Raw genomic sequence first — 13,243 nt, 5'->3', positions numbered from 1 at the left:
TGCAGGGAAATTACATTTGAGATTTGACAAATGATTGACAGATGGCTAACAAGACAGGCAAATTCGCAGCAGAGCCTAAAAGAAGAGTTTGCTAGGCTTGGCCCTTGCTTTTTTCATACTTCTTTGTTAAGATGCTTATCCACACCAGGCCCCATTGGGTTATTTTCTGTTACAGTATGTACTTGTATTTTTGTATCTTCCTTTTCTGAGGTAAGTTGCAAACTCTTTTAGTCAATATCCGCAATTTATCTTTGGGTATCCTCCTTTCTCCCTCTCATGCTTTGTGTAAACTTACTCTCATCTGGAGGCATTCTGCATATTTTGAATATAATGCAAATGTCATGTCATTTTCAAGAGACAGTTGTAAAGCATAGGTCCTTCATTTAACTCATCAAAAAAAGGTGTGTTGGACATGACTGACAAGAAAATAAATTTGTTTTAGGAGCTCAGATACCATATTGATGAGTTTAGTATAAATACCGTCATCCTTCTGCTGAGGCTTTTTAGTAGGTCACTTTCTTCATTGGAGGAGAAATTGGTAATAGAGGCTCAGGGTATTTTCTAGTGTGATTTAATTATTTGCCAAATGTATGTAAGTGTCCCATTTACTTTGAACAGGGGTAGCCAGAACTGCAGGCACTTATAGAAACTCCAGCTAAGACACCAGTGAGTCAGTCCTGTTGCCAAGAAACCGCTCCATTCTCTCTCACACTTGGCCCAGTCTCTGTTTTTAGCAAGTTGTCTGTTCATCTCTCTCCTGCTTGAGTTCAGTACTTTTCACCTGAGATATCCTTTAACCCACAGTCACTCTCCCTTGGTCACACAAAACCTGTATTCCTATATGTAATGGACTAATTCAGGCAGACCTGGGCATTAACTCCGCTGTTTGTGCAGCTGCTATTCAGTGCAAAGCAATCTCAGATGAATCTGACTATATACTCAGTGTTCAGTGCAGCTGGCTCCCTTCTGCCTGGGTGTGATCCAAAACCCACTGAAGTGAATGGAAAGACTTCCATTGATTACAGTGTGCTGTGGGTCAGGCTCCTAAGGCCAATTTTTTAAAGGTATATCGGCACCTAAAGATTCAGGCAGGTGCCTAGTGGGATTTTCAAGACAGCCTGGGTGCCTGAACTCCCAATACCTTTTAAAATCTGCCCCCTCGTCCTTATCCCAACAAAAGAAAGTACTTAACCCTCACAATCCCCCTAAGGGCCTTGTGAGTGCAGCTGCTATAACCAGCCATCATGGATCCCATTTATGTTAACCCTTGCTATGGAGAATTACATACTGAGTACTTATGATAATATTTCATGAACCTCCTGAATTATCACCTTTACCATAATAGGTAGATAAAGTAGCTGAGGCAGATGTACAAAAAGGCATCTAGAAGCAATTAAATCCTTAACTGGTAAAAGTAAAATCCAACATGATTACTCAATGCATAGTGAAAAATAAACATAACAATGTTCTACAGTGCTGAACATTAAATATTTGCCCTATAATCTATTTACAGTGTTAGCAATGGAAAACATATTCTGCATACCACCTTTTGGAATACTGAACCGTAATGACATGCACTGTTTAACTGACATTACATTTGTTATAGAGTGCTAAAGTTTATTCCCACTAAAAACAGTATAGACAATGGACTTGATTAGAATTTAATGGATTAATAGTGTTTGTGGTGCTCTACCCAACAATATTCTCTATTATTATTACTAGAAATTTGCTTGTCAAAAGTCAGTGTTTTATTCACTTGTAAACTGAAAGTGATATTTCAGATTAACAAACTATTTTATGTTGCATAATTCATCATTAGTGGATTACATCATTAATCCATTTTGTCAGATAACTGCAAAAGGCATGGTTTGATCAGATTAAATATCTATCAAAGAATTTTCTCTGTTTGTTCTATATATAACTATTTCTCACAACAGAAAAATTTTAAAATACTAATTAGTCTGGTTCTGTACAGATGTTATTTGAGAACTTTAAAACATGCAGTTTGCTATTTTTTCACTAGATCAAGGACTCAGTTCTGCTTCCATTAACTTCAATGGGAACAGGAGCATGCCCCAAGTATATAACTTATTTTTTTCACAAGTCTATTATCTGCCACCCCTCTATTCCATATAGGAATTCATTATCAACCACAAAAATCAAGGATATTTGGAATATCATACCAAATAAAGATATTTCTAAGCATAATCTTAACATTTAATCACATTTAAGTTCCTTTTAAGGTATAAAAACATTTGAGTAATCCCACTTTGAGTCATTTTCTATTTATTCAAACCTATAACAACCTATTTCAAATGAAAGTTAAAAACACACAATGACCTTTGAAGAGAAAAGCCCAAATAGTGAGGGAAATCCAGAACAAACCATGCTTCTGTATTAAATTTTAGGCCCTTAATAAAAATCATAACCATAAGTGATTACATATCTTGAGTATTTTTGACGGGTAGTGATCAATGGCTCCTTGACTGGTTGGCAGCCGGTATCAAGCGGAGTGCCCCAAGGGTCGGTCCTGGGGCCAGTTTTGTTCAATATCTTCATTAATGATCTGGAGGATGGCGTGGACTGCACCTTCAGCAAGTTTGCAGATGACACTAAACTGGGAGGAGTGGTAGATACGCTGGAGGGTAGGGATAAAATACAAAAGGACCTAGACAAGTTAGAGGATTGGGCCAAAAGAAATCTGATGAGGTTGGACAAGTGCAGAGTCCTGCACTTAGGATGGAAGAATCCCATGCACTGCTACAGACTAGGGACTGCGTGGCTAGGCAGCAGTTCTTCAGAAAAGGACCTAGGGGTTACAGTGGACGAGAAGCTGGATATGAGTCAACAGTGTGCCATTGTTGCCAAGAAGGCCAATGGCATTTTGGGATGTATATAAGTAGGAGCATTGCCAGCACATCGAGAGACGGGATCGTGCCCGTCTATTCGACATTAGCGAGGCCTCATCTGGAGTACTGTGTCCAGTTTTTGGCCCCACGCTACAAGAAGGATGTGGCAAAATTGGAAAACGTCCAGCGGAGGGCAACAAAAATGATTAGGGGACTGGGACACATGACTTAAGAGAAGAGGCTGAGGGAACTGGGATTGTTTAGTCTACGGAAGAGAAGAATGAGGGGGGATTTGAAAGCTGCTTTCAACTACCTGAAAGGGGGTTCCAAAGAGGATGGATCTAGACTGTTGTCAGTGGTAGCAGATGACAGAACGAGGAGTAATGGTCTCAAGTTGCAGTGGGGGAGGTTTAGGTTGGATATTAGGAAAAACTTTTTCACTAGGAGGGTGGTGAAACACTGGAATGCGTTACCTAGGGAGGTGGTGGAATCTCCTTCCTTAGAAGTTTTTAAGGTCAGGCTTGACAAAGCCCTGGCTGGGATGATTTAGATGGGGATTGGTCCTGCTTTGAGCAGGGGGTTGGACTAGATGACCTCCTGAGGTCCCTTCCAACCCTGATATTCTATGATTCTATGATACAAGTTACATAGACTTCAGGATAAAATAGCTACAGAATACCTCAAGGACAAGATGTAAAGTTCCTCAACCTGTGTTTCTGTGGTTTGACTGAAATCACTGGTTATACATTTCTTTTTCACAGTCTAGGGTGTCTCAGCGTCCTGCAGTTTGGAATGATTAGTTTCAAGAGGTTACCCCATGCCCTCCAAAAATGTCCATTGTTCATTAATTTGATGTAATTGAGGTATATAATTCATCACATGCTTTAACAGGAAGCTGTTTAAGAAATAAGGCCTTCATCCAGCAAATCACTTACCCAAATTGATTTCAGTGTGGCTACTCATGCGCTTAAAGTTAGGCATATGCTTAAGTGAATTCCTGGATTGGAATCTATAAGCCTCCACTTCTGGGTTTATTAGCATTTCAGACCAATTCTAGGGCGTGATCTTGCAACTTTTTCTCTCACACATAGTTCCACTAGCATCAATCTCATTGCTCATATGATTAAAGGATGAAGGATCAGGCCCTTAATGCTGTAATGGAGCTGGAGATATCACCAAAGAAACACACATTCCTAATACCATTAGAAGTGAGGGGATTTTAACAAGAATATATGCCCTAGAGGCAGGAACTGTCTTTTTTCTACAGTACCTGGCACAAGGAGCACCTGATTGGAGCCTCTAGGTTCTACAGTAATATACTTATCATCAACTATTTTTCAATACCTGTAAATGTACAAGAAAATGGTCCTTCTGAATCTCTTATTTTCCTCAGTGATGTGGTCCAGTCTTGCTATTGGCGTCAGTGGAAAATACCTATTGAGTTCAATAAGAGCAGGGTAGGATCCATTGTCTTGAATTCTGTGCACTTCTAAAATGGACTTAGTGGATTCAATTCAATTCAAGTAGATTACTGGGGAAAGTGTTTGGAAAAAAGATCTCAGGGCTCTGATTAGCAGTAAACATAAAATATATTATTTTATTATATAATATATTATAATATATTATATACATTATATAAAAAATAAAACATATTTTAAACTGATTGCACTATATGAACAAGAGATAGAAGATTTGATTTGAAGACAATACAACAGATACAGAATTATGAAGATTAAAAATATTTAATTTTATTTCTTGGGAAAAGTACAGTCCTAAAAGAAAAAAACAAGAGGCATCAATTTTATCCTACTTGAAATTCAAGGAGTCTCTGTATGTGGTAACTATATTTTAAATATGTCTACCTTATTTTGTCACTGTGAAAATTGTTCTGTGGATACTGAAAGCATTTATGGAATAAATTGGATGAGTCTGTGTATATTGGTTGTGGGAGTTTTTGTAGAGTTCAGTTTTTGCTGATCACTTCCTCATGATGAAAAGATATATATGACCATTGCTGGTTTATATTTCACTATTAGAAAGTCCCACTGGAGTAAGCACATGGTGTGAATTATGCAAACTTTTATTTTGAAGGAATCAAAGAGGCTTGTTTTGAACTATGATGTGGTCTGCAGGATGATCATGTTTATCATGAGTCCTGCAATAATAATTTAGGCTTATGTTTCCCATTGTGAAACAGCACCACTGCTTGCTTAGTCCAGAAATCACTCTTCTTGCATTTCATAACTTTGATCAGGAGTCTTTTTTTTTTACTTTAGATTCAGGTCAGCTGACTCACCAGAAGTGATGGTAATACTTTCTTTGCCACTTTTTGCAATGAAAATGTCTGGAGTCCCTTGCAGAGTCACCCCTACATTATTCTGAGTGATTTTGTATACTTTTTTGCTTTAATTTTGTTTGAGGGGAGAGGGTTAACGTTGACCTATTACTGTTTGAAAACAGATGGTTGACAGAACAGGCAATTCATCATCTGGGGATTGTTTTATTTACTTTGAGAAGTATTTACATTAAAATTTTCACTTCTAAACAAACTGACACAAAGGGAAGCTGTAAGTAACTACTAGCGTTTGCAAGAGGCTAGCTGGAATAGGTCTGCCACTGGTATTGTGAAGTAGCCACGAAGGTGGTTTTAGGTACCTGTCATTTTCTCTCCTTTTACAAAAAAAAAAAAAAAAAAAAATCTATGATTTTAATTAGTTTCAGGGCCTTTGCTTTGGGAGTCCATGTTTAGACAGGTTTCAGAGTAACAGCCGTGTTAGTCTGTATTCGCAAAAAGGAGTACTTGTGGCACCTTAGAGACTAACCAATTTATTTGAGCATAAGCTTTCGTGAGCTACAGCTCACTTCATCCAATGAGGTGCCACAAGTACTCCTTTTCTTCACGTTTAGACAGATATTTGGTGTAAGGTTCCCCAACACAAGTTCGACAGCAGGTGCTCAGTTGCAGGGGCCGATTTTGGATCTGTATTCTCATGCACAGACAGCTCCCACCCCCGCTCAGCTTCTACGGGATTTACACCCCCGCCGGAGCACGCGCCCCTCTCGGGCTCAGGGTCTAAAGCCCCCGCAGGACGAGCCCCTGCCGGGCGCAGGTTCTAAACGAGGCCCGCCGCACCCCCGCCGCCACACGCGCCGCCGCCGGGCTCTAAAGCGGACCCCAGGCGGCAGCGCGCCAAGCGGAAGGGGGTAGAAGTGGGAGGGGGCGGGAGTAAACGAGGGGGGCGTGTCTTCTGGCCTGGCCCCGCCCCCTCCCTCCGCTCTCAGTCCTGGAGCGCCGCTAGGCTGCCAGAGGGACGCAGCCACCTGCTCGGTGCTGAGCTGCTGGCAGAGCCGCTGCGCGCCTGCCTGGAAAGTTACCGAGCCGCCCGCGCGGGGAAGCCAGGAGCCGAGAGGGGAAGCCGCCGCCGCCCCGGGAGGAGGAGGAGGAGCAGAGCCCCGCGGCCAGGCGGGATGATGGAGACCCCGGCGGCCGCCGCCTCCTGCTCCGGCCTCCCGCTGCTCTGCCTGCTGCTGCTCGCTGCCCTCTGCCTGCGGCCAGGTGAGAGCGGCGCGCTGGGGCTGGGGCTGGGGCTGGGGCTGGGCGGCAGGCGGCTGTCACCTGCCCGCCTCTCCCCGGGTGCAGCGCTGCCCTCGTCGCGCGCAACTTTAGGGAGCAGCCGGGGGAGGGGTGAGCCGCCCCCTGCGGCTCTGTCCCGCTGCCTCTTCCTCTTTTCCAGCCACCCCCCCCCTTGGGGGAGGGAGGGCGTGGGGTGCTTCCTCCTTCTGGCGTAGGGAGGGGGGGTGAGGGAGGTGCCGGTGTGTCCTTCCCCTCTCCCGCTTTGGGGGGCGATCAGTGGCGCTTTTTCAGTGTCGGGGAGTGGGGTGTTGTCCCCTCTTTACGAAATGGCTCCCCCCCCCCCCCCGGCTCTGGTCGTGTCGGGTCTCTTTGCTTGCGAGCATTACATCTGCCCCTTCGCGGTGAGAGCCGCTCGTGTCTGTGCCCAGGGAAGCAAAGCGATGACAAAGAGCGGGTCCCACTTCCCCCGGCTTCTCTGACGCTGGGCTATCGGGGAGTATTGTCTGGCTGGTTGTGCTGTGAGAACCCGCACAGCCTGCTGCTTTCCGTCTGTGCCACTCACCGCTTCCCTCCAGAGCGAGCCCTCCGCCAGATTTAGCTGGACTGAAAGACTCCCGGGGGAGAAGGGACACGGTGATCGGGGTGGGCTTCCACCTTCCTTGCAAAGTTGCTTTTCTGGTTGCGCCTGAGCTAGTGGGAGGAGGTGACCTCACCGGCAGTTATAAGGGAGGCTAAAGAGGTGAGAGTAAACTGCGACGAGCCGGTTTCTTGGGGGGAGGAGGTTGGTGCCATTCTGTCCAGACCACTACGTCTTCCTAAAAATGAGAAATGCAATCGGATGGGAAAGAATGCAAAACAAAAACCACCGGGTTTTGCATGTAGCTAGTTACGCTTTCTGTTTTCATTGCACGTCTGTCTGAGCGACAGCCTTAAACTTTCCAACAGCGGTAGCTCGCCCCTTAAAAACAACGTGTCATTGGGTCTGTTTCCTCCTTTTGTACACAAACGGCTGGATTGCTGCGGTCTCTCTCGGCTTTTCCCCCGCGCTAGTACCGAAGTCAGTCTTCCTCTTAGTGGTTCCGCCGTTGAAATTCGTCTCAAGTTTCCCCCACGCTGTGTATGTGACACCTTATTTTCGATACGGACTAATAAAGGCACCCCCTCCTAGGGGTTGTATTAGTAGCAGAATATGCAACTCTGAACGGATGCCACTGATTAGTAATATCAACATTAACAAATATGCCACCAGCGAGTAACCCGCTGTTGCCTTTGGATGGCTTCTCTTGAAATGTTGCCGGCTTGAAATAGGGAAACAAGGGACGCGATTATTCATGGGGATACATTGTATGCGGTCTGTTCTTTGCATCTCTTTTTCAAGGGTGTGATCGAAACCCGGGGGATAGTCCAGTGTCAGAGTCCTGATCGAAACTTCCATAGCAGCTAAATACTTTGATCGGACCTGGCTGTGTGAATGAGGTTGAAGGATTGCCACATTAGAGTCAGTTCAGAGTCTGGGTATTCCGCCTGGTTAGTGTTTAACAGGTGTTTGATTAGATTGAGATGACAAATCAGTTTCATGTGTGTAAATATCCCTTCTGAGCTTTTTTTAAGGCATTAGGGAAGTAGGAATACATGGGAAACGTTAACTTTCTCTTTAACTGTCTTGGCTGGGAGGTGTTTATTCTTATTTTGTCAATATTAAACATGAAAACTGAAGTCTAAGGAAAAGCTGTAAAGTGTGTGTTCTGCATTCAAGGTAGAGAGTAAAAAGAAAAGGAGTACTTGTGGTACCTAGGAGAGTCACCAATTTATTTGAGCATAAGCTTTCGTGAGTACTCCTTTTCTTTTTGCGGATACAAACTAACACGGCTGCTACTCTGAAACCTGAAAGGTAGAGAGTGTCTCATTATTCTTGTAGAAAGAGCGTCAGCCTGTGGTGACATTTTGTATTGCTTTAAGAAACAGCCTTTCTTTTGTGTACTTGCATTTACAGCAGTCAAGAGGTTAGGGAAGCGTTGCCGTGGAGTCACTGTGTTTTCAGGACTAGACTCTATACTCTGGTTTGCTCTCCAGTTACCTATTTATGCCTAATACTCCATACAGGAAATGGAAAACAAGAATAATACACTTCAGTATAATATTATTTCTCTTGCATTATTTTCATATTTGTCTACTGTTAATTTCCTAAGGTGAAACAAGTAGCTAAACAAAGGCAGCAATGTATAACCTTAATAGAAGTTCTGTTTTTAAATGAGTGTAGCAAGCTATCCTTCGAAAACAAAATGTTGAACTATATTGCAGTTTTCTGCCTTAGTAAATCATTAAACACTGTATTTAATGATTGCCAGTCTTTAAGTAGCAATGGTATAAAGCTTATTGGGAAACCAATTGCTCTTTGACTAAGAGAGACTCTCCAGGCATGATTGAGAATGATGCTCACCTTGTCTCTTGTGCTCTATTGGAGAGTAGGCTAAAACTCTGAAAGGGACAGAGACAGGTGTTTGTCCCTAACATTGAGGTGCCTCATATCATCCTATTGGGAAAATTTTTGATTCAGAATGGTCTTTTCTGGTGTTTTAAGAAAAAGTACATCATGCCATCAGCAAGAATTTTTTTAATTGCCCTAATAATATTTTATGCTATTCTTATTCCCTCTTCTGTTGTCTCATAGCATCCATTAACCTTCAGATACTCTACCTGCAGAATTATACTGATGCTGGTAATGCTGCATGGAAAATGACCAAGTGCTGTCTAAACAGGTTAAAGTTGTTATCCACTTCTCTCGTTTGCTGTGCTTTTCTGCCTCTCTTCCTTCCTCCCCCCTTCCCCCCCTCCCCCCCCAGTTCACTTTAACTCAGTTTGAAACACAAGTAGATACATGTGGATTTGTGGTTGGGGGAAGATGGGATCAAAATTGATAGGAAAAAGCTTAGCTCCCCTTCTTTCAGGATTGAAATACTAAATCTACTTAATTTCTAGTTTATTTTTAAAACAGTAACTTAGTTTGAACACTTTTTAAAAACCTTTTATAGCTGTAAAATTGTTTTGCCATTTTTGCTAGCATTTTGGTATTTCTATTTGTTCTCCTCAACCACTTTATTGTTTTACTGTTCCCAACAATAAATTACCCTGCATGGTCCAGTTATTGTGTACTGCACCATCAAAGTAATCTGACTCTTGGAAGCGCCCAAATCAAGTTGGCACATGCATTAGTGTAAATATGCGGATGTGTAAGATTAAAAACCCTATCCGGTTTTTTATGTGGTGTTTATAAACCTTCCATGAATATTTAAATTAATGCTGATCCTTATCAGTATTTAAACTTTATTCTTTATGGAATAAACTGTGTTATGGGACAGACTGCTTCCTTCTTTACCAAACACTAATTGTTTAATATTTCTGCTTGGTCCTGTCTACCTGATGTTTGTTAGAGTAAGTTTTCTAATCTGAAATGGCATTTTTGTGTTGTAATTTAAATGAAAATATTGGGATTTTTTTTAAAGTGACATAGGTCCCATAATAATTTTGAGTTCACTTCAGTCTTCACGGTCTTTTCTTTTTTTTTTTTTTGGCAGATGATAATGTGGTTTGTTTGTTTTGAGGCTGGATTCTGTAGAAATTATGGTCTGTTAACAAAATGCATTTGATGATACACTGTAGGAGTTCCTGCTCATATGATTATTCCAAAATTAATTTCTGATCTTATTCTTCTACAGTGTCTTTCCCTTTTCTTTTACTAGGCCAGTATGAACTTCAGATTTTAAGACTGAAGTCACAAACTCCCAGTGGAGTAGAGATTCAGTTGTATGCACTGTGTGTGTGTGGGGGGGGGGGAGGGGGGATTATTTATTTATTTTTTTAACTGAATACACACATCTAACTAGCTCATAAAAAATTAGCAGTCACTCATTACATTTGGAAACTGTTTGTCTGGTTTAAAAACTCATAATTATTTTTATGCTTTGGGATGACCAGAAGAGCAAGCTAGAAAATCTCTTGGGAGGCTCTTTTTAGAAGAGTTTGGCAGTAACTTTGGGGATTCTCCTTTTGAGGGTTTTTGTTTGACAGGATAGGAGATGACCCTAGAAATCACTCATGTAATCAGAGCAATCTGTGAACTTTGTGATTGAGGGGAAAACAAAGTACCTCTTTCCGGTGTATATGGCATTTCAGACCCAACCTTTGCTTTTGTTCTATTGGAGGAAAAACTCCATTATATCCATATTAATAAATATTTTCTTGACACATCTCAACTACTTCAAGGGTACATCATTTCCCCCCCTCCCCCCCAAAACCCCTAAAGAATAGCAGCTTTTATTTTTTAACACCTCATATTCCTTTTGCCCAAAAGCCTTCCCTCACATTTAAACTTGGTCCACAGTAATACCATAAGCTGTCTGGTTTGCATCAAGAGTATTGATTGGCTTCTCTCATTCTAAAATTTGGGAGAAACCTCTGAACACTTTAACATGATATACATGAAAGGAAAAACAATTAAATATTTTGCACCTTACATAGGCAAGAGTGATTTATATCCTTTCTATTTTATCATGAAGATGAAACTTTTTGAAAAACAATGTCTTAATATGGGTTGAATGATTTTTCCAGCTCACCTGTGTTAGATGCTGCAAGAACTGACCATGTTGCCAGATCTGGTTACAATATAGAACAGAAGTTTCCAACATGGTTAAAATAAATCTTGTTCTTGTAGTGTAGACAGCACTGAAAAAAGTGATAATTTTGCTCACCAATCATACTAGCGCGCAATCCAGGCACACAGTTAAACGGCACTTAAGTCCCATCAACATTACCAGACTGAATAGTGTTAATTGTGTCAGAAGCTAAAATGTTGTGACTGGATTCCCTAACATATAGCCTTTTTTATGTATGTGGTATCTTACATCTTTTATAGTTTTATAAATCATATTGCAGCCATTTTATTGTATGGTTAGCTCCTGTCTTTAGTGGGATTAGAAAGGTACCAACATTGTTTCTAGAAACATATTGTTTTGAAACTGTGTTCAGCCCTACTCAAGAATCTTCATCATCAGGGTTAACACAGGGGGTATTTATTGTGGTGATAGGACTGTTTTTAACAAGTTGTAGTGTATATGTAAACCATGAGCCCAATCCTGTGAGAGAACCGAGCATCACAAGTGAGTTGCCAAGTGTCCTCACCTCTCTTTGACTCAAACAAAAAAAAGCTTGTACGTAACCATAATCAAGTGAAAGCTTTTTCAAAAATAGCAAGTACTGTAGATTGTGATTAGAACTACTAGAGATTTGACTAGTACCCTTCTCTCCTCCTCCTCCCTCCCCCCCATCTCCCCCAAGGAGCTGAGCGAGCACCTGTGCCTCCTATTAAGTCCAGGTGAATTATTGGTCACTTAGTGCCTCTGAAAATCAGGCTTTAACTTTTTAAATATTCTAACTTGTCACACTACTTGTATTTAAATATGTATTTTAATGGTAAAATCTTTCTGAAATGTATAGTATAAACTTGCAAATGAGTTTGTTGCTTCCCTGGGGCAAGGGATGGTAGTAAATTGGCTATCCTGAATATATATCCGTGCTATTAGCACACATACCAACAACCAGATAATAATGAATGTTAATTTCACTGAGAGTGGCTTAATCTGCACTCAACTCTACCTTGGTTGGATGTTAATCTAGTACTCTGATGTGGTGGTTCTTTGAGGAACGTCTGCCTAGTCTGAGATTAAGTTGCTTTTCTTATCATACATATAAGTCTCCAGAACAGCACATCGGTATCTATTTATTTAAACAAGCCCCACATCTGTTCAGCTGGTATTTCCTTCACTGATAAGAAACGTGCCTCTTTTGTAAAGGAAGTGATATATTGGTGAAGAGACTGGTGGAGCTGCAGGGTCTGATTTGGGGGTTATCATAGTTTATAAGTATTTGAAATGTCTTCAGTAAATTTAGCTAAAAGAATAGTAAGCTGCTCTCATGTTAACAAGCAAAAACATGTATTTTGTTTGTTTCAGCAGTCCTTGACTGTTTAGTGAAATGAAGTAATCTATATATCCATGTTAACTATTCTCAGTTTGTTCATACTAATACAGTAAATATTTTTGCACAAGGAAAACCCTTACTAACTACAAATGAGGTTTGTAAAATGCATTGTTTTAATTCAATGTAGCAGTTTTTGCTAGCTAAATGAGGATGTTAATTAAGTTTGTCCCTTACTATGAAAAGCACTTAAACATGTATTTAGCTCCCAGTGACTTGAAAACTTTCCTGAGTACAGAACCTTTCCTGAATCAGGTCTTTAAAGAATTATCACAGGAATTCTAGAGAGCATGATGGCTCTGAACACCTGCTGCTTCCATTAGTCTCAGCAGATGCTGTGGGTGCTCATACCTCCAATAATCAGGTATAACCTGAAAAACTTGATTAGAAAGTTTTATAAAAACGTATATACAGTGGTTCTGACAACAGCATGACTTTTAAACATGAGATTTTGCCAGTTAATTCAATAGAGGGAACTCCACTACCTTATTGTTAAAAGCAGCGTTATTTGTATGTTTGTACTTCTGCATCAGACCTCTGGTTTCCATGTGAAAACTACATTAAGCATCCACAATTTTTTTTAAGAGTGAAAAGTTTTATGGGAGCAAATTCATGCTTCAAGATACTGCTTTGGACAGCCAGCAGTATCAGTAGGCATCAACAGTGCGCCTGGTGCTGTACAAGACACAGAGGAAGACGATAATCTCCACGTCAAGGAGTTTACCAGTGCAGTCTAAATTGAGAAACAAACCCAGTGCTCTGAGAGGTGCAGAGAATGGTTCTTTTT

The 13,243-nt window shown here is 41.2% G+C and overlaps 1 protein-coding gene across 6 annotated transcripts in view; it reads left to right on the top strand.

The window, feature by feature from the left end:
• The first annotated feature begins 6,128 nt into the window (after positions 1-6,128).
• Positions 6,129-13,243, top strand: part of ALCAM (activated leukocyte cell adhesion molecule) — a 161,416-nt gene continuing 154,301 nt past the window's right edge. For 2 of the 6 annotated variants that reach the window (XM_075118375.1, XM_075118378.1), the window contains exon 1: positions 6,129-6,405. In XM_075118375.1, the coding sequence (XP_074974476.1) occupies positions 6,318-6,405 (88 nt within the window). In that variant the 5' untranslated portion in view covers positions 6,129-6,317. Of the gene's footprint in view, positions 6,406-7,019; positions 7,163-13,243 lie in introns of those variants that run through there. The other 4 variants (XM_048816342.2, XM_075118382.1, XM_075118374.1 and 1 more) reach the window with 3 other exon arrangements.

Source organism: Caretta caretta, chromosome 1 (assembly GCF_965140235.1).
Source record: "Caretta caretta isolate rCarCar2 chromosome 1, rCarCar1.hap1, whole genome shotgun sequence".
NCBI classification, from domain to species: Eukaryota; Metazoa; Chordata; order Testudines; family Cheloniidae; genus Caretta; species Caretta caretta.
Note: the sequence above shows the minus strand (reverse complement) of the source record. Positions and strands in the feature narration are given on the sequence as shown.